The sequence below is a fragment of the Oncorhynchus mykiss genome, chromosome 2, assembly GCF_057628025.1.
Source record: "Oncorhynchus mykiss isolate SJ-2025 chromosome 2, ASM5762802v1, whole genome shotgun sequence".
In the NCBI taxonomy this organism is placed as follows: Eukaryota; Metazoa; Chordata; class Actinopteri; order Salmoniformes; family Salmonidae; genus Oncorhynchus; species Oncorhynchus mykiss.
The window spans coordinates 18,068,262-18,092,063 of record NC_143023.1 but is presented as its reverse complement, the minus strand read 5'-3'; the positions used below and the strand labels follow the sequence as shown (position 1 = coordinate 18,092,063).

Sequence of the window (23,802 nt, the reverse complement as noted above, 5' to 3'; positions counted from 1 at the left end):
ATTAAGAGGCCAGAGAGCTATCCACTCACCCACACAGGTGGTAGGTTCCTCCAGAATGTCCTCTATAGACTGACTGGGGTCCATCTAAGGAGGGCAGGACAGAGACAGGGAAATCACCCAAGGGTTTACTTGACAGGGTCACCTTTTACAAAATGCAATGAATGTCAGCAGTGACTCTGATTTACACACACAAACACACACACATACACTGACCAGTACTCTGTTAATGGCCTCCTGCAGCTCCTCCTCCAGACTGCGGACGCTGGGTGGGGCTTGAATGGGACTGGCTGTGATCTGCATGGGCAGCTCAAAGTCCTGGCCAATCACGTCCCACGGCTGGCAGCAGAACACCTGATTGGACAGTGGAGGAGGTTAAATTGTACATACTGTATGAAGCTATACAGTATTTAACGGTGAATATTGTAAATGGTAAGATACAATCACAGTGATGTGTTGCACTGTCTCAGCTAAATCTTGTGGATGATATGGTTGTGTACTTGCGTGAAGTTTGTTGGGGTGAGATGAGTCAAGTATAGGAGAGACTATGGTGTATCTGTCTATATGTTGGGTATATGAGAGACTCTGTCTGTCTGAGTCAGATATAGAAGACACTGGTGTATCTGTCTGTCTGAGTCAGATACAGGAGAGACTATGGTGTATTTGTATGTCTGAGTCTCTCCTGTCTGAGCCAGGTATAGGATAGACTATGGTGTATCTGTCTGTCTGAGTCAGGTATAGGATAGACTATGGTGTATCTGTCTGTCTAAGTCAGGTATAGGATAGACTATGGTGTATCTCTCTGTCTGAGTCAGGTATAGGATAGACTATGGTGTATCTGTCTGTCTGAGTCAGGTATAGGATAGACTATGGTGTATCTGTCTGTCTAAGTCAGGTATAGGATAGACTATGGTGTATCTGTCTGTCTGAGTCAGGTATAGGATAGACTATGGTGTTTCTGTCTGTCTGTCAGGCATATGAGAGACTATGGTGTATCTGTCTGTCTGTCAGGTATATGAGAGACTATGGTGTATCTGTCTGTCTGAGTCAAATATAGGATAGACTATGGTGTATCTTTCTGTCTGTCAGGTATAGGAGAGACTGGTCTGTCTGACTGAGTCAGGTATAGGATAGACTATGGTGTATCTGTCTGTCTGAGTCAGGTATAGGATAGACTATGGTGTATCGGTCTGTCTGTCAGATATAGGAGAGACTATGGTGTATCTTTCTGTCTGTCAGGTATAGGAGAGACTGGTCTGTCTGACTGAGTCAGGTATAGGATAGACTATGGTGTATCTGTCTGTCTGTCAGGTATAGGAGAGACTATGGTGTATCTGTCTGTCTGAGTCAAATATAGGATAGACTATGGTGTATCTTTCTGTCTGTCAGGTATAGGAGAGACTGGTCTGTCTGACTGAGTCAGGTATAGGATAGACTATGGTGTATCTGTCTGTCTGAGTCAGGTATAGGATAGACTATGGTGTATCGGTCTGTCTGTCAGATATAGGAGAGACTATGGTGTATCTGTCTGTCTGAGTCAGGTATAGGATAGACTATGGTGTATCTGTCTGTCTGAGTCAGGTATAGGATAGACTATGGTGTATCGGTCTGTCTGTCAGGTATAGGAGAGACTATGGTGTATCTGTCTGTCTGAGTCAGGTATAGGATAAAATATGGTGTATCTGTCTGTCTGTCAGGTATAGGATAGAATATGGTGTATCTGTCTGTCTGAGTCAGGTATAGGATAGAATATGGTGTATCTGTCTGTCTGAGTCAGGTATAGGATAGAATATGGTGTATCTGTCTGTCTGAGTCAGGTATAGGATAGAATATGGTGTATCTGTCTGTCTGTCAGGTATAGGATATAATATGGTGTATCTGTCTGTCTGTCAGGTATAGGATAGAATATGGTGTATCTGTCTATATGTTAGGTATATGAGAGACTATGGTGTATCTGTCTGTCTGAGTCAAATATAGGAGAGACTGGTGTATCTTTCTGTCTGTCAGGTATAGGAGAGACTGGTCTGTCTGTCTGAGTCAGGCGTGTTAGTTTACCTGTGTAAACAGGATCTCTGTCTGTCCTTCTCTCTCTGGTGTCCCTCTGGGCAATCCTGGATCCTGTTGCAGGAAGGGATGGAGGGAACCCCCACAGGATAGAGACAGAGGAGGAGATAGCCTCTCCCTGGGCCTGCTCCTCATCCTATCCCTCATCTCCAGCTCCAGGCTCAACTCCTGCTGCTCCTGTTCCGACTGCCAGAAGGCGCCAGTCGACAGTGGCAAAGAGGAGCATGGGGGGAGACCGGGGCTAGGTGTCGACGATGGGGTTAACGCAGCGGCCAGGAAGCCACACTGCTCCCCCACCACACTGACCCCTATTCCATTAGGATTACCATTCGGAATGCCATTAACAATTCCGTTTGGGACCCCGCTCAGAATTCCAGTGGACTGGATGTAGACCTGAGGGTTAGGGCTGTTGGTGGGGGAGTCAGTTCCAGAGCTGGGGCTGGAGCTGGGGTAGTGGCTGGGGGTGAGCAAGGAGGTGGGGGTAAGGGGTTCCTGGCTGGTACCCAGCTGGCAGAGGGGCATAGGGGTCAAACACAGGTGGGGCAGCTGGAAAGGGCGTAGCCTCTGGAGGAGGGTGGGCTTGGTGCCGGAGACAGGAAGACCTCTCTCACGCAGCTGCTGTCGCAACTCAGACACCTGGGAGAGAAGGAGGACGGGGTGTGACAGAGGAGAGTGTCAGGGACAGCAAATAGAGAGGGATGAGAGAAAGAGGTCCGAGAATGAAGAGAAGCAAGCAAGGACAAAAGAAGGAAGAGAAGGTACAGATAAATAGGAAGTGAGAAGTGCTATAAACATTCAAATGTTCAAGTGATTGTCCTGCCCATATTACCGTGAGGTCGACCAGGTTAGGTGGGAGGATCTCAGACTTGTTGGAGGGACTTGTGTCCACAGAGGTGTGGTTTGTTGCCTTGGATACAGGCTGAGGGTTTTGGTGCATGGCTCCAGAGAACCTCACCATTTGGTTGGTGTCTCCACTTTGATAAAAACAAAACATTCATGCTAGTTGCCAGAGCTCATGTAATGGTTAACCAACTTTAAATGGTCTGACGAACAGTACAACATCTGAATGAAACCACAGTTCTTGAGAGAAGGCCCAGGGGGAGGGAGGTTTGGTGTATGTAGTGCTAACTACCTGGGTGTGACGGTGAGCTGCTGCTGGTCCTGTTGCTGCTGGTTCTGCTGTTGTTGTTGTTGGTTCTGGAGGATCTGCAGCTGGAGGAACACCTGCTGTTGCTGCAGGAGGCTGGAGTAGGCGGGGTCTAAGAGCTGGGCTGGGGTGGGGCTCCTCTGACTGGCCCCTCCCCCTGAGCAGAATGTTAATAATGATCAACTTCCCTGCTATTTAGTGGACTCATTTTGACAACATGTATCATGTAAAGCACATTGGGCTGCAAGTATTGTATGAAAGGTAAAATATACATAAAAGATAATCATGATTTTTAAAGTATAAAGACTATTACCGGCAGTCCCGGCCGTCCCTCTCTGGTCGGGGGGAATGTACTGATGGTATTTGAGTTTCCTCATCTTGGGCTGTGAATCCCGTGGTTTCCGCGGGCGGGGGGGGCGAGAGAAATTAAGGGAGGCAGTAAGGGAGGAAGAGTCGGAGGGAGGTGTGAGAGACCGGGCTGTCTGAGAAAGGTGGAGAAAGGAAGGGGGAGAGGGGGAAGGGGATGGGGAGGGAGGAAGGGGGAGAGGGGAAGACAGAGAATGAATGAAAGTAATATTTCTCATATCCCATATTTTTATTAGAAATGTATTATTCAAGCATTGTCAAAATACATAAACATTATAACCTGAGAGAGATCAGATCAGTTCTGATTAGTACAGCCAGTTCTGAAATTACTACCATGTTATGAGTTCCTAAGGCAAAGTTAACAGCAGGATGTATACAGTCGTGGCCAAAGGTTTTGAGAATGACAAATATATTAATTTTCACAAAGTTTGCTGCTTCAGTGTCTTTAGATATTTTTGTCAGATGTTACTACGGAATACTGAAGTATAATTACAAGCATTTCATAAGTGTCAAAGGCTTTTATTGACAATTACATGAAGTTGATGCAAAGAGTCAATGTTTGCAGTGTTGACCCTTCTTTTTCAAGACCTCTGCAATCCGCCCTGGCATGCTGTCAATTAACTTCTGGGCCACTGATGGCAGCCCATTCTTGCATAATCAATGCTTGGAGTTTGTCAGAATTTGTGGGTTGTTATTTGTCCACCCGTCTCAATGGGATTAAGGTCTGGTGAGTTTCCTGGTCATGGACCCAAAATATCGATGTTTTGTTCCCCGAGCCACTTAGTTATCACTTTTGCCTTATGGCAAGGTGCTCCATCATGCTGGAAAGGTTTTTCCTGGAGAGAAGTGGCTTCTTTGCTGCCCTTCTTGACACCAGGCCATCCTCCAAAAATCTTTGCCTCACTGTGTGTGCAGATGCACTCACACCTGCCTGCTGCCATTCCTGAGCAAGCTCTGTACTGGTGGTGCCCCGATCCCACAGCTGAATAAACTTTAGGAGACGGTCCTGGTGCTTGCTGGACTTTCTTGGGCGCCCTAAAGCCTTCTTCACAAAAATTGAACCACTCTCCTTGAAGTTCTTGATGATCCGATAAATGGTTGATTTAGGTGCAATCTTACTGGCAGCAATATCCTTGCCTGTGAAGTCCTTTTTGTGCAAAGCCATGATGACGGCATGTGTTTCCTTGCAGGTAACCATGTTTGACAGAGGAAGAACAATGATTCCAAGCACCACCCTCCTTTTGAAGCTTCCAGTCTGTTATTCGAACTCAAACAGCATGACAGAGTGATCTCCAGCCTTGTCCTCGTCAACACTCACACCTGTGTTAATGAGAGAATCACTGTCATGATGTCAGCTGGTCCTTTTGTGGCAGGGCTGAAATTCAGTGGAAATGTTTTTGGGGGATTCAGTTCATTTGCATGGCAAATCACTCTTCATAACATTCTGGAGTATATGCAAATTGCCATCATACAAACTGAGGCTGCAGACTTCGTGAACATTTATATTTGTGTCATTCTCAAAACTTTTGGCCACGACTGTACAATATGTCATGTAACATATGTGAGTGATCCTTTCAGGTTGAACAGTCAGTATCCTAGCTGAATCCTGGCATTAAACGCATGTTTGAAACCGTGACAACTGACAGTGTGTCCAGTCAGCTGTGACATCTAGCAGGTGTGTGTGTGTGTGTGTGTGTGTGGGTGTCTAAATCCATAGGGCATAGTTCCGTTGGTAGTGACTGTCGACACTAATAAATGCGGAACACCAGAGTGAGTGTGTACATTATGCTATGTGGTTGAATACCTATCAGACACCGGGAGAAGAAGAGACTGATATACTGTATCTGACCCTCACAGTCGAACATGTCTGTCTCTCTATGCAGACAACGCATTAACATCTGTAATGCTGTAATACCGTAATACCGTAATACTGTAATACTGTAATACTGTAATACCGTAATACCGTAATACTGTAATACCGTAATACCGTAATACTGTAATACCGTAATACCGTAATACCGTAATACCGTAATGCCGTAATACTGTAATACTGTAATACCGGAATACCGTAATACTGTAATACTGTAATACCGTAATACTGTAATACTGTAATGCTGTAATACTGTAATACCGTAATACCGCAATACCGTAATACTGTAATACTGTAATGCTGCAATACCGTAATACTGTAATACTGTAATACCGTAATGCTGCAATACTGTAATACTGTAATACCGTAATACTGTAATACCATAATACCGTAATACTGTAATACTGTAATACCGTAATACCGTAATGCTGCAATTCTGTAATACTGTAATACCGTAATACTGTAATACCGTAATACCGTAATACTGTAATACTGTAATACCGTAATGCTGTAATACTGTAATACCGTAATGCTGCAATACCGTAATACCGTAATACTGTAATACCTTAATACTGTAATACCGTAATACCGTAATGCTGCAATACCGTAATACCGTAATACTGTAATACTGTAATACCGTAATACTGTAATACTGTAATACCGTAATACTGTAATACTGTAATACCGTAATGCTGTAATACTGTAATACCGTAATACCGTAATACTGTAATACCGTAATGCTGTAATACTGTAATACCGTAATACCGTAATACTGTAATACCGTAATACTGTAATACTGTAATACCGTAATGCTGCAATACTGTAATACCGTAATACCGTAATGCTGCAATACCGTAATAACGTAATGCTGCAATACCGTAATAACGTAATACTGTAATACTGTAATACCTTAATACTGTAATACTGTAATACCATAATACTGTAATACTGTAATACCTTAATACTGTAATACTGTAATACCGTAATACTGTAATACCGTAATACTGTAATACTGTAATACTGTAATACCGTAATGCTGTAATACTGTAATACTGTAATACCGTAATACCGTAATACTGTAATAATGTAATGCTGTAATACTGTAATAATGTAATACCGTAATGCCGTAATACTGTAATGCTGTAATACTGTAATACTGTAATACTGTAATGCTGTAATACTGTAATACTGTAATACCGTAATACTGTAATACTGTAATGCTGTAATACCGTAATACCGTAATACCGTAATACTGTAATACTGTAATACTGTAATGCTGTAATACTGTAATACTGTAATACTGTAATACTGTAATGCTGTAATACTGTAATACTGTAATGCTGTAATACTGTAATACTGTAATACCGTAATACTGTAATACTGTAATGCTGTAATACTGTAATACCGTAATACTGTAATACCGTAATACTGTACTACTGTAATGCTGTAATTCTGTAATACTGTAATACTGTAATACTGTAATGCTGTAATACTGTAATACTGTAATACTGTAATGCTGTAATACTGTAATACTGTAATACCGTATATGCATGGGATTATTTTTGATTGACTTTACCACCAATCAATCAATAAATCAATCAATCCATTGTTAATGCTTCAATGAATTCATTCTTAGTTTCTTGAATGCTTTTTACAGATGCATTTACACATTGTTCTGGATGTGTGTTTGGTCTATTTCTGAGTAGCCCTGTACCAATACCTTTGGCAGCAGGGGCGTGGCATGGGAGGTCAGATACATCCCCTTTGGTCTCCCGGTCGTTGCCATGGAGTTGGAGTCGCCCACGGTCATGCTCATTGGCTGGCTGATGCCCTCGGTTGCTGGGAGCAATGCCAAGATAGACTGGAGGAAAGCAGGACAGAAATATAAACAGGTAATAGCAAAGGATCTGATCCAAACATGACTTGCAATTCTAAAGTCAGTTTTGTGTTTCCCGTGTTGATGGTTGAGGTTAGGATTTAGGGAAAGGTAATCTCACTTGATGGTTGAGGTTAGGATTTAGGGAAAGGTAATCTCACTTGATGGTTGAGGTTAGGATTTAGGGAAAGGTAATCTCACTTGATGGTTGAGGTTAGGATTTAGGGAAAGGTAATCTCACTTGATGGTTGAGGTTAGGATTTAGGGAAAGGTAATCTCACTTGATGTTTGAGGTTAGGATTTAGGGAAAGGTAATCTCACTTGATGGTTGAAGTTAGGATTTAGGGGAAGGTAATCTCACTTGATGGTTGAAGTTAGGATTTAGGGGAAGGTAATCTCACTTGATGGTTGAAGTTAGGATTTAGGGAAAGGTAATCTCACTTGATGGTTGAGGTTAGGATTTAGGGAAAGGTAATCTCACTTGATGGTTGAGGTTAGGATTTAGGGAAAGGTAATCTCACCTGATGTTTGAGGTTAGGATTTAGGGGAAGGTAATCTCACTTGATGGTTGAGGTTAGGATTTAGGGGAAGGTGATTTCACCTGAACATGGGCGGGACTATGGGTAAGGGGCAAGACCCCAGGCGACAGGTCACTCAGTGATTGGTCGTCTGAGAACCCTGGCGACGAGGAGAAGGCTGGTGATTGGAGGACCCCGAGTTGCTCGGAGGAAGAGCAGGAAGAGATGTCATCTTGGAAGACATCTGAGGAGAGAGGGAAGGAGACGGGGCCTAAGGGAAGAGGGGGGGGGAGGAGGAAGGCAAGGGAGGAGGAACAGGTTAATTAGTAATGACATCTGAACTGTTTGAAAACATCTATAGTTCTTTCTTGCGTGTGCGTTAACTCACGGTTCTCTGGAGGCAGTATGTGTTTGTGCAGTAGGTCCAGAGGTTCGGGACGATGCTGGACCTGCTCTGTAAGGTTGTTAGCCAGCCGAGCCTTCTTCTGCCTTCCAGTCCCACATACACTCCTGTCTATTAGAGAGAGAAGCAACAAAATCCTATCTGTCAGAGAGAGAAGTAACAGGAGTTGAGAGCAGATTTGTGTTTGCGAATGCATAACTGCATAACTGTGTTGCTGTGGGCACTCAATCACAGTTCAACCCAGCAGGGGTACCCAAAGCGTCTGCCTTAAAGGAACCACATACCCCTGGAGACAAATAAATGAAAAACACAACTAGAAATGCAACAATCATAGTGGTATTTTAAACACAATGGACAATGAGATAAAGAGGATAGAGAGAAGAAGAGAGAGGAGGAGAAGATAGAGGGGAGAAGAGAGAGGAGGAGAGGTTAGAGAGTAGAAGAGAGGGGAGGAGAGGAGAGGATAGAGAGCAGAAGAGAGAGGAGGAGAGGATAGAGAGTAGAAGAGAGAGGAGGAGAGGATAGAGAGAAGAAGAGAGAGGAGGAGAGGTTAGAGAGTAGAAGAGAGAGGAGGAGAGGATAGAGAGAAGAAGAGAGGGGAGGAGAGGTTAGAGAGAAGAAGAGACAGGAGGAGAGGATAGAGAGTAGAAGAGAGAGGAGGAGAGGATAGAGAGAAGAAGAGAGAGGAGGAGAGGATAGAGAGTAGAAGAGAGAAGAGGAGAGGATAGAGAGAAGAAGAGAGAGGAGGAGAGGATAGAGAGTAGAAGAGAGAAGAGGAGAGGATAGAGAGAAGAAGAGACAGGAGGAGAGGATAGAGAGAAGAAGAGACAGGAGGAGAGGTTCGAGAGGAGAAGAGAGAGGAGGAGAGGATAGAGAGAAGAAGAGAGAGGAGGAGAGGATAGAGAGAAGAAGAGAGAGGAGGAGAGGATAGAGAGTAGAAGAGAGAAGAGGAGAGGATAGAGAGAAGAAGAGACAGGAGGAGAGGATAGAGAGAAGAAGAGAGGGGAGGAGATGTTAAGGAGAAGAAGAGAGAGGAGGAGAGGTTAGAGAGTATAAGAGAGGGGAGGAGATGATAAAGAGCAGAAGAGAGAGGAGGAGAGGATAGAGAGTAGAAGAGAGAGGAGGAGAGGATAGAGAGAAGAAGAGAGAGGAGGAGAGGATAGAGAGTAGAAGAGAGAGAAGAAGAGGATAGAGAGAAGGAGAGAGAGGAGAAGAGGATAGAGGAGAAAGGAAAGAGGAGGAGAGGATAGAGAGTAGAAGAGAGAGGAGGAGAGGATAGAGAGAAGAAGAGAGAGGAGGAGAGGATAGAGAGTAGAAGAGAGAGGAGGAGGGGATAGAGAGAAGAAGAGACAGGAGGAGAGGATAGAGAGAAGAAGAGAGGGGAGGAGAGGTTTGAGAGAGGAAGAGAGAGGACGAGAGGTTAGATAGTAGAAGAGAGGGGAGGAGTGGATAGAGAGCAGAACAGAGAGGAAGAGAGGATAGAGAGTAGAAGAGAGAGGAGGAGAGGATAGAGAGAAGAAGAGAAAGGAGGAGAGGATAGAGAGTAGAAGAGAGAGGAGGAGAGGATAGAACGAATAAGAGAGAGGAGGAGAGGATAGAGAGTAGAAGAGAGAGGAGGAGAGCATAGAGAGTAGAAGAGAGAGAAGAAGAGGATAGAGAGAAGAAGAGAGAGGAGGAGAGGATAGAGAGTAGAAGAGAGAGGAGGAGAGGATAGAGAGAATAAGAGAGAGGAGGAGAGGATAGAGGAGAAAGGAAAGAGGAGGAGAGGATAGAGAGTAGAAGAGAGAGGAGGAGAGGATAGAGAGAAGAAGAGAGAGGATGAGAGGAGAGGGAGGAGAGGATAGAGAGAAGAAGAGAGAGGAGGAGAGGATATAAAGTAGAAGAGAGAGGAGAGGATAGAGAGTAGAAGAGAGAGGAGGAGAGGATAGAGAGTAGAAGAGAGAGGAGGAGAGGATAGAGAGTAGAAGAGAGAGGAGGAGAGGATAGAGAGAAGAAGAGAGAGGAGGAGAGGATAGAGAGTAGAAGAGAGAAGAGGAGAGGATAGAGAGTAGAAGAGAGAGGAGGAGAAGATAGAGAGTAGAAGAGACAGGAGGAGAGGATAGAGAGTAGGAGACAGAGGAGGAGAGGATAGAGAGTAGAAGACAGAGGAGGAGAGGATAGAGAGAAAAAGAGAGGGGAGGAGAGGTTAGAGAGTAGAAGAGAGAGGGGGAGAGGATAGAGAGAAAAAGAGAGAGGAGGAGAGGATAGAGAGTAGAAGCGAGAAGAGGAGAGGATAGAGAGAAGAAGAGAGAGGAGGAGAAAATAGAGAGTAGAAGAGAGAGGAGGAGAGGATAGAGAGTAGAAGAGACAGGAGGAGATGATAGAGAGTAGAAGACAGAGGAGGAGAGGATAGAGAGAAGAAGAGAGGGGAGAAGAGGTTAGAGAGTAGAAGAGAGAGGGGGAGAGGAGAGAGAGGAGAAGAGAGAGGAGGGGAGGATAGAGAGAAGAAGAGAGGGGAGGAGAGGTTAGAGAGAAGAAGAGAGAGGAGGAGAGGATAGAGAGTAGAAGAGAGAGGAGGAGAGGATAGAGGAGAAAGGAAAGAGGAGGAGAGGATAGAGAGTAGAAGAGAGAGGAGGAGAGGATAGAGAGAAGAAGAGAGATGAGGAGAGGAGATGGAGGAGAGGATAGAGAGAAGAGAGAGGAGGAGAGGATATGAAGTAGATGAGAGAGGAGAGGATAGAGAGTAGAAGAGAGAGGAGGAGAGGATAGAGAGTAGAAGAGAGAGGAGGAGAGGATAGAGAGTAGAAGAGAGAGGAGGAGAAGATCGAGAGTAGAAGAGAGAGGAGGAGAGGATAGAGAGAAAAAGAGAGAGGAGGAGAGGATAGAGAGAAGAAGAGCAAGGAGGAGAGGATAGAGAGTAGAAGAGAGAGAAGGATGGGATAGAGAGAAGAAGAGAGAGGAGGAGAGGATAGAGAGCCGAAGAGAGAGGAGGACAGGATAGAGAGTAAAAGAGAGAGGAGGAGAGGATAGAGAGTAGAAGAGAGAGGAGGAAAGGATAGAGAGTAGAAGAGAGAGGAGGAGAGGATAGAGAGAAGAAGAGAGAGGAGGAGAGGATAGAGGAGAAAGGAAAGAGGAGGAGAGGATAGAGAGTAGAAGGAGAGAAGGAGGAGAGGATGAGAGAAGAAGAGAGATGAGGAGAGGAGATGGAGGAGATGATAAGAGAGGAGAAAGGAGGAGGAGGGGTATGATGATGAGAGAGGAGAGGAATAAGTGAGAGAGAAAGGAGGAGAGGATCAGAGTAGAAGAGAGAGGAGGAGAGGATAGAGAGTAGAAGAGAGAGGAGGAGGAAGGAGTGGAGGGTGAGAGAGAGATAGAGAGTAGAAGAGACAGGAGGAGAGGATGGAGAGTAGAAGAGAGGAGAGGATGGAGAAGGAGAGGAGGAGAGGATGAGTGAGAGAGAGAGAGGAGGAGAAATTAAGAATAAGAAGGAGGAGATGATAGAGAGTAGAAGAGACAGGAGGGGAGAGGGATGGAGAGTAGAAGAGAGAGGAGGGAGGGAGATGGAGAAGAAGAGAGAGGGAGGAGAGGATAGAGGAGAAAGGAAAGAGGAGGAGAGGATAGAGAGTAGAAGAGAGAGGAGGAGAGGATAAGAGAGAAGAAGAGAGATGAGGAGAGGAGATGGAGGAAGGGATCAAGTGAGAGAGAGAGGAGGAGGGAGAGGATAAGAGAGAAGAAGAGAGATGAGGAGATGGAGGAGATGATAGAGAGAGAGAGAGGAGGAGAGGATATAAAGTAGATGAGAGAGGAGAGGATAGAGAGTAGAAGAGAGAGGGAGAGAGGGAGGAGAGGATAGAGTAGAGAGAGGAGGGAGAGGATAGAGAGTGAGAGAGAGGAGGAGAAGATCGAGAGTAGAGAGAGAGAGGAGGAGATGATAGAGAGTAGAAGAGAGAGGGAGGGAGAGGATAGAGAGTAAGAGAGAGGAGGAGGATGAGAGTAAGAGAGAGGGAGGAGATAATAGAGAGTAGAAGAGACAGAGGGAGAGGATGGAGAGTCAAGAGAGAGAAGATAAGGGGTATGGAGCCATGGAGGGAGGGAGGGAGAGGATAGAGAGTAGAAGAGAGAGGAGGAGAGGATAGAGAGCAGAAGAGAGGAGGAGAGGACAGAGAGAAGAGAGAGGAGGAGAGGATAGAGAGTAGAAGAGAGAGGAGGAGAGGATAGAGAGAGAATAAGAGAGAGGAGGAGAGGATCAGAGAAGAAGGCAGAGAAGGAGGAGAGGATAGAGAGTAGAAGAGAGAAGGATGGGATAGAGAAGAAGAGAGAGGAGGAGAGGATAGAGAGCCGAAGAGAGAGGAAGGAGGACAGGATAGAGAGTAAAGAGAGAGGAGGGAGAGGATGGAAGGGGGGAAGGAAGAGGAGGATGTCAGAAGAGAGGAGAAGAGAGAGGAGAAGAGGATAGAGAGAAGAAGAGAGAGGAGGAGAGGATGTAGGGGGGGAAGGAGGAGGAGGAGAGGATAGAGAGTAGAAGAGAGAGGAGGGAGAGGGATAGAGAGATGAGAGAGGAGGAGAGGATGAGAGAACAGAGAGGAGGACTGGATATACAGGAGAAGAGAGAGGAGGATAGGAGAAGGGAGGATGGAAGAGATAGAGAAGAGAGGGGAGGAGGAGAGGATGAGAGCAGACGAGAGGAAGGGGGTAGAGAGCAAGAAATAGAGAAGGAGAGGATAGAGAGGAGAAGAGAGAGGAGAACAGGATGAGAGATGAGAGAGGAGGAGAGGATAGAGAGGAGAAGAGATAGAGCAAGAGAGAAGAGGAGCAGATAGAGAGGAGAAGAGAGAGAGAGAATGGAGAGAGCAAGAGAGGAGATGATAGAGAGGAGAAGAGGAGGAGAGGATAGAGAGATGAGAGAGGAGGAGAGGATAGAGAGGAGAAGAGAGGAGGAGAGGATGAGAGTACAAGAGAGAGGAGGAGAGGATGAGATGATGAGAGGAGGGCTGGATTTCGAGGAGAAGAGAGAGGAGGAGAGGAGTAGGATGAGAAAGAGGAGGAGAGGTTAGAGAGGAGAGGAGGAGAGGATAGAGTGGAAGAAGGAGGACAGGCTAGAGAGTAGAGAGAGGAGGAGAGGATAGAGAGGAGGGAGAGGAGAGGATAAAGATGAGGTAGTCAAGGGAGAGGATAGAGAGCAGGAGAGAGGAGGACAGGATAGAGAGAAGAAGAGCGAGGAGGAGAGGATACAGTAGAGGAGGAAAGGTAGAGAGGAGAAGAGAGAGGAGGAGAGGATGGAGAGTGGAAGGGAGGGAAGGCACAAGATAGAGTAGAGGAGAGACAGGAGGAGAGGATAGAGAGGAGAAGAGAGAGGAGGAGAGGATATGGACAGTGAGAGAGGAGGAGAGGATGGAGTAGAAGAGAGAGGAGGAGAGGATAGAGAGCAGAAGAGAGGGAGAAAGGACAGAGAAAGAGAGAGGGAGAGGGATAAAGAGTAAGAGAGAGGAGGAGAGGGATAGAGAATGAGAGAGGAGGAGAGGATAGAGAGAAGAAGAGCAAGGAGGAGAGGATAGAGAGTAGAAGAGAGAGAAGGATGATAGAGAGAAGAAGAGAGAGGAGGGAGAGGATGAGGGCCGAGGAGAGAGGAGGAGCAGGATAGAGAGTAAAAGAGAGACAGAGGAGGGAAGGATGGAAGGGGAGGGAGAGAGAGAGAGGAGGATATGAGAAGAGAGAGGAGAAGAGAGAGGAGAAGAGGATAGAGAGAAAGAGAGAGAGGAGGAAGGAGGGTGTCAGGGGAGAAGAGAGAGGAGGAGAAAGATAGAGAGTAGAAGAGAGAGAAGGAGAAGGATAGAGAGATAGAGAGAGAAGGAGGAAGGATAGAGAGAGAAGAGAGGGAGAACTGAGTATACAGGAGAAAAGAGAGGAGGATAGGAGAGAGAGAAGATGAGAGAGGATAGAGAGAAGAAGAGAGGGGAGGAGAGGATGGACAGACAGAGAGGAGGAGAGGATGGGGGAGGAAGAGAGAGGAGAACAGGATGAGATGAGAGAGGAGGAGAGGATAGAGAGGAGGAGAGGATAGAGAGCAGAAGAGAGGGACGGATGAGAGGAGAAGAGAGAGGAGGAGAGAATAGAGAGCAGAAGAGAGGAGGAGAGGATAGAGAGGAGAGGAGAGAGGAGGAGGAAGGATAGAGAGATAGAGAGAGGAGGGAGAGGGATAGAGAGTACAAGAGAGAGGAGGAGAGGGATAGAGATGATGAGAGGAGGGCTGGATTTAGAGGAGAAGAGAGAGGAGGAGAGGATACAGTAGAGAAATAGGAGGAGAGGTTAGAGAGGAGAGGAGAGAGAGAGGGAGGGATAAGAGTAGAAGAGAGAGGAGGACAGGCTAGAGAATAGAAGAGAGAGGAGGAGAGGATAGAGAGGAGAAGAGAGAGAGGAGAGGATAAAGATGGTAGATGAGAAGAGGAGGAGAGGATAGAGAGCAGAGGAGAGAGGAGGAGGAGAGGATAGAGAGAAGAAGAGCGAGGAGGAGAGGATTGAGTAGAGAGAGGAGAGAGGAGGAAGGATGGAGAGTGGAAGAGAGAGGAGGACAGGATAAGAGTGGAGGAAGGAAGAGGAGAGGATGAGAGGAGAAGAGGAGGGAGAGGATAAGAAGTAGAAAAGGGAGGAGGACAGGATAGAATAAGAGAGTGGAGGAGATGATAGAGAGGAGAAGAGAGAAGCTGACAGGAGAAGACACTGGAGGAGAGGATAGAGAGTAAAGAGAGAGGAGGAGGGAGAGGATAGAGTGAGAGAGAGAGTAGGACAGAGAGAGGGAAGGATAATAGAAGAGAGAGGAACCAGAGAAGAGGAGTAGAGGATAGAGAGAGAAGAGAGGAGGACTGGAGGATGCAGGAGAAGAGAGAGAGGAGGATAGGGAGGAGAAGAAGAGCGAGGAGGAGAGGATGAGTGAGAGAGAGGAGGAGGAGAGGTTAGAGAGGAGAGGAGGGAGGGCTTTGATAGAGAGGAGAGGAGAGAGGAGGAGAGGAATAAGAGAGAGAGGAGGAGAGGATGAGGAGAAAGGAAAGAGGAGGAGAGGATGGGGAGAAAGAAAAGGAGGAGAGGATAGAGAGTGAGAGGAGGAGAGGATAGAGAGAAGAAGAGAGATGAGGAGAGGAGATGGAGGAGAGGATGAGAGAAGAAGAAGAGGAGGAGAGGATATAAAGTGGGATTGAGAGAGGAAAAGGATCAAGAGTAGAAGAGAGAGGAGGAGAGGATAGAGAGTAGGAAGGAGAGGAGGAGAGGATAGAGAGTAGAAGAGAGAGGAGGAGGAAGGATAGCGAGTGAGAAAGAGAGAGAGGAGGAGATGATAGAGAGTAGAAGAGACAGGAGAGAGGATGGAGAGTGAGAGAGAGAGGAGGAGGAGGGGTATGGAGCAGATGAGAGAGGAGGAGAGGATAGAGAGTAGAAGAGAGAGGAGGAGAGGATAGAGAGCAAGGAGGAGGAGAGGACAGAGAGAGGAGGGAGGGAGAGAGATAGAGTGAGAAGAGAGAGGAGGAGAGGATAGAGAATGAGAGAGGAGGAGAGGACAGAGAGAAGAGAGAGGAGGAGAGGATAGAGTGAGGGAGGAGGAGAGGATGAGAATAAGAGAGAGGAGGAGAGGATAGAGAGAAGAAGAGCAAAGAGGAAGGGCCAGATAGAGTAGAAGAGAGAGAAGGATGGGATGAGAAGAAGAGAGGAGAGGATAGAGAGCCGAAGAGAGAGGAGGACAGGATAGAGAGTAAAAGAGAGAGGAGGAGAGGATGGAAGGGAGAAGAGAGAGGAGGATATGAGGAAGAAGAGAGGAGAAGAGAGAGGAGAAGAGGATGAGAGAAGAGAGAGGAGGGAGAAGGAGTGTGGGGAGGAAGGAGGGAAGGCGAGGGAGGAGAAGGTAGAGAGATGGAGGAGAGGATAGAGAGAGAAGAGAGAGGAAGGAGGGCAGGAGATACAGAGGAGAAGGAAAGGAGGATGCAGGAGAAGAGAGAAGATGAGAGGATGAGAGAAGAAGAGAGGGGAGGAGAGGATAGAGAGCAGACGGAGGAGAGGATAGAGAGCAGATAGAGAAGGATAGAGAGGAGAAGAGAGAGGAGAACGAGATAGAGAGATGAGAGAGGAGGAGAGGATAGAGAGGAGGAGAGGATGAGAGATAGGAAGAAAGAGGAGCAGATGAGAGGGAGGGAGAGAGAGTGAGGAGAGAATAGAGAGCAGAAGAGAGGAGAGGATAGAGAGGAGAATGAGAGGAGGGAGAGGGATAGAGAGATAGAGAGAGAGGAGGAGAGGATAGAGAGGAGAAGAGAGAGGAGGAGAGGATAGAGAGTACAAGAGAGAGGAGGAGAGGATGAGATGATGGAGAGAGGAGGGCTGGATTCAGAGGAGAAGAGAGAAGAGGAGAGGATACAGTGAGAGAAAGAGAAGGAGGAGAGGTTAGAGAGGAGAGGAGAGAGGAGGAGAGGATAGAGAGCAGGAGGGAGGGAGGAGAGGATGAGAGAAGAAGAGCGAGGAGGAGAGGATACAGTAGAGAGAGAGAGGAGAGAGGAGGAGAGGATGGAGAGTGGAAGGAAGGGAGGGAGACAGATAGAGTGAGGAAGGAGAGAAGGAGAGGATGAGAGGAGAAGAGAGGAGGGAGAGGGATGGATGAGAAGGGGAGGAGGGAGCAGGATAGATAGAGGTGGAGATGATGGAGAAGAGAGAAGCTGACAGGGAGAAGAGACTGGAGGAGAGGATAAAGAATGAGAGAGAGAAAGGGAGGGGGAGAGGGATAGAGAGTAGAAGAGAGAGTGGGAACGAGAGAGAGAGGGAAGGATGATGGAGGGAGGAAGGTACAGAGGTGAGAGGATAGAGAGAGAGGAAAGGGAGGGACTGGAGATACAGGAGAAGGAGGAGGATGGGAGGAGAAAGACGGAGGGAGGGATTCAGTAGAGAGGAGGAGAGGTTAGAGAGGAGAGGAGAGAGGAGGCTTTGATAGAGAGGAGAGGAGAGAGGGAGGGAGAGGATAGAGAGAAGGAGGAGAGGATAGAGGAGAAAGGAAAGAGGAGGAGGAGAGGATGGGGAGAAGAGAAAGGGGGGAGAGGATGGATGAAGAGAGAGAGGAGGAGGGAGAGGATGAGAGAAGAGAGAGAGAGAGAGAGAGAGAGATGGAGAGGAGATGGAGGAGAGGATAAGAGAGGAGAAGAGGGTGCTGAAACCAGATGAGAGAGGAAAGGATAGAGAGTAGAAGAGAGAGGAGGAGAGGATAGAGAGTGAGAAGAGAGAGGAGGAGAGGATAGAGAGTAGAAGAGAGAGAGGAGGAGAGAAGGAGAAGATAGCGAGTGAGAGAGAGAGGAGATAATAAGAGTAGAAGAAACAGAAGGAGGAAGGATGGAGAATGGAGGGAGGAGAGGATATGGAGCAGGAGAAGTAGAGAGGAGGGAGAGAGATAGAGTAGAAGAGAGGAGGAGAGGGATAGAGAGCAGAAGAGAGGGAGAGGACGGAGGAAGGAGAGAGGATAGAGAGTAGAGAGAGGAGGAGAGGATAGAGAGAATGAGGAGGAGAGGACAGAGAGAAGAGAGAGGAGGAGAGGATAGAGTGGAGGAGAGGATAGAGAGAGAATAAGAGAAGAGGAGGAGAGGATGAGAGAAGAAGAGCAAAGAGGAGAGGGATAGAGAGTAGAAGAAGGAGAAAGGAGTCAGGGATAGAGAAGGAGAGAGAGGAGGAGAGGATAGAGAGCCGAAGAGAGAGGAAGACAGTGAGTAAAGAGAGAGGAAGAGAGGAGAGGTGGAAGGGAAGGAAGAAGGAGGATGTGGAAGGAGGGAAGGAGAGAGGAGAAGAGGATAGAGAGAAGAAGAGAGAGGAGGAGAGGATGTAGGGAAGGAAGAGGAGGCGAGGATGGAGTTTGAGAGAGGAGGAGAGGGTAGAGAGATAGAGAGAGGAGGAGAGGATAGAGAGAGAAGAGAGAGGGAGCAGGAGATACAGGAGAAGAGAAAGGAGGATGCAGATGGAGAGAGGATAGAGAGAGAGAGAGGGGAGGAGAGGATGAGAGCAGACGGAGGAGAGGATGAGAGCAGATAGAGAAGGAGAGGATAGAGAGGAGAAGGAGAGGAGAACAGATGAGATGGAGAGAGGAGGAGAGGATAGAGAGGGAGGAAGGATGAGAGCAGAAGAGAGAGGACAGATGGAGGAAAGAGAGGAGAAGAGAGTGAAGAAGGTGGAAAGGAAGGAAGGAAGGAAGGATAGAGGAGGAAGATGAGAGGAGGAGAGGTAGAGAGAGAGATGTGAGGAGGAGGAGGAGGAGAGGATAGAGAGGAGAAGAGAGAGGAGGAGAGGATAGAGAGTACAGAGAGGAGGAGAGGAATAGATGATGGAGGAGGGCTGGGGTAGAGGAGAAGAGAGAAGGAGAGGATACAGTAAGAGAAAGAGGAGAGGTTAGAGAGGAGAGGAGGAAGAGGAGGAGAGGATGGATTGGAGAGAGGAGGACAGGCTAGAGAGAGTAGAAGAGAGAGGAGGAGAGGATGAGAGGAGAAGAGAGAGGAGGAGAGGATAAGGTCAAGGGAGGAGGAGCACAGGATATGATCAAGAGGCGGAGGAGATGATGAGAGGAGAAGGAGAAGCACGACGGAGAAGAGACTGGAGAGGATGAGTGTAGACGAGAGAGGAGGAGAGGATAGAGAGTAGAAGAGAGAGTAGGACAGAGAGAGGGAAGATGGAGAGAGAGTAGAGGAGGGAGGGAGGGAGGGAGGAGAGGATGAGGAGAAGGAAAGAGGAGGGAGAGGATGAGAGTAGAGAGAGAGGAGGATGGGAAGAGAGAGAGAGGAGGATAGAGAGCAGAAGAGAGGACAGATGGAGGGAGAAGAGAGAGGAGGAGAGAATAGAGAGCAAGAGAGGAGAGGATGAGAGGAGAAGGAGAGAGGAGGGAGAGGATAGAGAGATGGAGGGAGAGAGATAAGAGTCACAGAGAGAGGAGGAGAGGATGAGATGAGAGGAGGGCTGGATTTAGAGGGAGAAGGAGAGGAGGAGAGGATACAGTAGAGAGATGGGAAGGTAGAGAGGAGAGGAGGGGAGAGGATGAGTGAGGGAGGACAGGCTAGAAATAGAAGAGAGAGAGGAGAGGATGAGAGGGAGAGAGAGAGGAGAGGATAAAGATGAGTAGTGAGAAGAGGAGAGGATAGAGAGCAGGAGAGAGGGAGAGAGGTAAGAAAGCGGAGGGGGAGAGGATACAGTAGAGAGAGAGGAGAGGAGAGAGGAGGAGAGGATGGAGAGTGAGGAAGGAGAGAGGAGGACAGGATAGAGTAGAGGAGAGAGAAGGAAGGATGAGAGAGAGAGGGAAGGAGAGAGGAGGAGAGGATGGATGAAAAGGGAGGAGGAGCAGGATAGAATAAGAGAGTGGAGGAGATGATAGAGAGGAGAAGAGAAGCTGACAGGAGAAGAGACTGGAGGAGAGGAGTAAGAGAGTGAGAAGAGAGAGGAGGAAGAGATAGAGTGAGAGACAGACAGAGAGAGGGAAGGATGATGGAGGAAGGAAGAGTCAGAGGAGTGGGGTAGAGAGAGAGAGAGAGAGGGAGGAGATACAGGAGAAGAGAGGAGGATAGGAGAGAGAGAGGGAGAAAAGAGAGGAGGAGGGGAGGGATACAGTAGAGAGAGAGAGGAGGAGAGGTTAGAGAGGAGAGGAGAGAGGAGGCTTTGATAGAGAGGAGAGGAGGGAGGAAGGATGAGAGAAGAAGAGAGAGGAGGAGAGGATGGAGAAAGGAAAGAGGAGGAGAGCCGGGTGGGGAGAAAGGAAAGAGGAGGAGGGCAGGATCAAGTGAGGGAGGAAGGATGGAGAAGAAGAGAGATGAGGAGAGGAGATGGAGGAGAGGATAGAGAAGAGAGAGAGAGGAGGAGAGGATATAAAGTAGATAGAGAGAGGAAAGGATAGAGAGTAGAAGAGAGAGGAGGAGAGGATAGAGAGTAAGAGAGAGGAGGAGAAGATGACGAGTAGAAGAGAGAGGAGGAGATAAATGTAAGAGTAGAAGAGACAGAGGGGAGGGATGGAGAGTAGAAGGAGGAGGAGAGGATATGGAGCAGATGAGAGAGAGAGGAGGAGATGGATAGAGAGTAGAAGAGAGAGGAGGAGAGGATAGAGAGCAGAAGAGAGGAGGAGAGGACAGAGAGGAGAGAGAGGAGGAGAGGATAGAGAGTAGAAGAGAGAGGAGGAGAGGATAGAGAGAATAAGAGAGAGGAGGAGAGGACAGAGAGAAGAGAGAGGAGGAGAGGATAGAGAGTAGAAGAGAGAGGAGGAGAGGATAGAGAGAATAAGAGAGAGGAGGAGAGGATAGAGAGAAGAAGAGCAAAGAGGAGAGGATAGAGAGTAGAAGAGAGAGAAGGATGGGATAGAGAGAAGAAGAGAGAGGAGGAGAGGATAGAGAGCCGAAGAGAGAGGAGGACAGGATAGAGAGTAAAAGAGAGAGGAGGAGAGGATGGAAGGGAGAAGAGAGAGGAGGATATGAGAAGAGAGAGGAGAAGAGAGAGGAGAAGAGGATAGAGAGAAGAAGAGAGAGGAGGAGAGGATGTAGGGGAGAAGAGAGAGGAGGCGAGGATAGAGAGTAGAAGAGAGAGGAGGAGAGGGTAGAGAGATGAGAGAGGAGGAGAGGATAGAGAGAGAAGAGAGAGGAGGACAGGAGATACAGGAGAAGAGAAAGGAGGATAGGAGAAGAGAGAAGATGAGAGGATAGAGAGAAGAAGAGAGGGGAGGAGAGGATAGAGAGCAGACGAGAGAGGAGGAGAGGATAGAGAGCAGAATAGAGAAGGAGAGGATAGAGAGGAGAAGAGAGAGGAGAACAGGATAGAGAGATGAGAGAGGAGGAGAGGATAGAGAGGAGGAGAGGATAGAGAGCAGAAGAGAGAAGAGGAGCAGATAGAGAGGAGAAGAGAGTCGAGGAGAGAATAGAGAGCAGAAGAGAGGAGAGGATAGAGAGGAGAATAGAGAGGAGGAGAGGATAGAGAGATGAGAGAGGAGGAGAGGATAGAGAGGAGAAGAGAGAGGAGGAGAGGATAGAGAGTACAAGAGAGAGGAGGAGAGGATAGAGATAATAGAGAGGAGGGCTGGATTTAGAGGAGAAGAGAGAAGAGGAGAGGATACAGTAGAGAAAGAGGAGGAGAGGTTAGAGAGGAGAGGAGAGAGGAGGAGAGGATAGAGTAGAAGAGAGAGGAGGACAGGCTAGAGAGTAGAAGAGAGAGGAGGAGAGGATAGAGAGGAGAAGAGAGAGGAGGAGAGGATAGAGAGTAGAAAAGGGAGGAGGACAGGATATAATAAGAGAGCGGAGGAGATGATAGAGAGGAGAAGAGAGAAGCTGACAGGAGAAGAGACTGGAGGAGAGGATAGAGTGTAGACGAGAGAGGAGGAGAGGATAGAGAGTAGAAGAGAGAGTAGGACAAGAAGAGAGAGGGGAGGATAATAGAAGAGAGAGGAGAGAGTACAGAGGAGAGAGAGGAGGAGAGAGAGGAGAGGATAGAGGAGAAAGGAAAGAGGAGGAGAGGATAGAGAGTAGAAGAGAGAGGAGGATAGGAAAGAGAGAAGAAGAGAGAGGAGGAGAGGATAGAGAGTAGAAGAGAGAGGAGGAGGGGATAGAGAGAAGAAGAGACAGGAGGAGAGGATAGAGAGAAGAAGAGAGGGGAGGAGAGGATAGAGAGCAGAAGAGAGAGGAGGAGAGGATAGAGGAGAAAGGAAAGAGGAGAGGATAGAGAGTAGAAGAGAGATGAGGAGAGTATAGAGAGAAGAAGAGAGAAGAGGAGAGGAGAGGGAGGAGAGGATAGAGAGAAGAAGAGAGAGGAGGAGAGGATATAAAGTAGAAGAGAGAGGAGAGGATAGAGAGTAGAAGAGAGAGGAGGAGAGGATAGAGAGTAGAAGAGAGAGGAGAGGATAGAGAGTAGAAGAGAGAGGAGGAGAGGATAGAGAGAAGAAGAGAGAGGAGGAGAGGATAGAGAGTAGAAGAGAGAGGAGGAGAGGACAGAGAGTAGAAGAGGGAGGAGGAGAAGATAGAGAGTAGAAGAGAGAGGAGGAGAGGATAGAGAGTAGAAGAGACAGGAGGAGAGGATAGAGAGTAGAAGACAGAGGAGGAGAGGATAGAGAGAAGAGGGAGAGGGGAGGAGAGGTTAGAGAGTAGAAGAGAGAGGGGGAGAGGAGTGAGAGGAGAAGAGAGAGGTGGAGAGGATAGAGAGAAGAAGAGAGGGGAGGAGAGGTTAGAGAGAAGAAGAGAGAGGAGGAGAGGATAGAGAGTAGAAGAGAGAGGAGGAGAGGATAAAGAGAAGAAGAGAGAGGAGGAGAGGATAGAGAGTAGAAGAGAGAGGAGGAGAGAGGATAGAGAGAAGAAGAGAGAGGAGGAGAGGATAGAGGAGAAAGGAAAGAGGATGAGAGGATAGAGAGTAGAAGAGAGAGGAGGAGAGGATTGAGAGAAGAAGAGAGATGAGGAGAGGAGATGGAGGAGAGGATAGAGAGAAGAAGAGATAGGAGGAGAGGATATAAAGTAGAAGAGATAGGAGAGGATAGAGAGTAGAAGAGAGAGGAGGAGAATATAGAGAGTAGAAGAGAGAGGAGGAGAGGATAGAGAGTATAGAGAGAAGAAGAGAGAAGAGGAGAGGAGAGGGAGGAGAGGATAGAGAGAAGAAGAGAGAGGAGGAGAGGATATAAAGTAGAAGAGAGAGGAGAGGATAGAGAGTAGAAGAGAGAGGAGGAGAGGATAGAGAGTAGAAGAGAGAGGAGGAGAGGATAGAGAGTAGAAGAGAGAGGGAGAGGGATAGAGAGAAGAAGAGAGAGGGAGGAGAGGATAGAGAGTAGAAGAGAGAGGAGGAGAGGACAGAGAGTAGAGAGGGAGGAGGAGAGATAGAGAGTAGAAGAGAGAGGAGGAGAGGATAGAGAGTAGAAGAGACAGGAGGAGAGGATAGAGAGTAGAAGACAGAGGAGGAGAGGATAGAGAGAAGAGGAGAGGAGGAGAGGTTAGAGAGTAGAAGAGAGAGGGGGAGAGGAGTGAGAGGAGAAGAGAGAGGTGGAGAGGATAGAGAGAAGAAGAGAGGGGAGGAGAGGTTAGAGAGAAGAAGAGAGAGGAGGAGAGGATAGAGAGTAGAAGAGAGAGGAGGAGAGGATAAAGAGAAGAAGAGAGAGAGGAGAGGATAGAGAGTAGAAGAGAGAGGAGGAGAGGATAGAGAGAAGAAGAGAGAGGAGGAGAGGATAGAGGAGAAAGGAAAGAGGATGAGAGGATAGAGAGTAGAAGAGAGAGGAGGAGAGGATTGAGAGAAGAAGAGAGATGAGGAGAGGAGATGGAGGAGAGGATAGAGAGAAGAAGAGATAGGAGGAGAGGTTATAAAGTAGAAGAGATAGGAGAGGATAGAGAGTAGAAGAGAGAGGAGGAGAATATAGAGAGTAGAAGAGAGAGGAGGAGAGGATACAGAGTAGAAGAGACAGGAGGAGAGGATGGAGAGTAGAAGAGAGAGGAGGAGAGGATATGGAGCAGATGAGAGAGGAGGAGAGGATAGAGAGTAGAAGAGAGAGGAGGAGAGGATAGAGAGCAGAAGAGCGGAGGAGAGGATAGAGAGAAGAGAGAGGAGGAGAGGATAGAGAGTAGAAGAGAGATGAGG

At 47.5% G+C, this 23,802-nt stretch overlaps 1 protein-coding gene across 1 annotated transcript in view; it reads right to left on the bottom strand.

The window, feature by feature from the left end:
* The window catches only part of LOC110508898 (uncharacterized), a 58,798-nt gene that overhangs the window by 4,346 nt on the left and 30,650 nt on the right, over positions 1-23,802 (bottom strand). The window contains exons 6-14 of the mRNA XM_036940757.2: positions 8,227-8,352; positions 7,922-8,109; positions 7,165-7,305; positions 3,522-3,690; positions 3,194-3,365; positions 2,891-3,035; positions 2,053-2,697; positions 214-351; positions 30-84 (exon numbers count right to left, since the gene is read on the bottom strand). Coding sequence (XP_036796652.1) covers positions 30-84; positions 214-351; positions 2,053-2,697; positions 2,891-3,035; positions 3,194-3,365; positions 3,522-3,690; positions 7,165-7,305; positions 7,922-8,109; positions 8,227-8,352 — 1,779 coding nt within the window. The remainder of the gene's footprint in view (positions 1-29; positions 85-213; positions 352-2,052; positions 2,698-2,890; positions 3,036-3,193; positions 3,366-3,521; positions 3,691-7,164; positions 7,306-7,921; positions 8,110-8,226; positions 8,353-23,802) is intronic.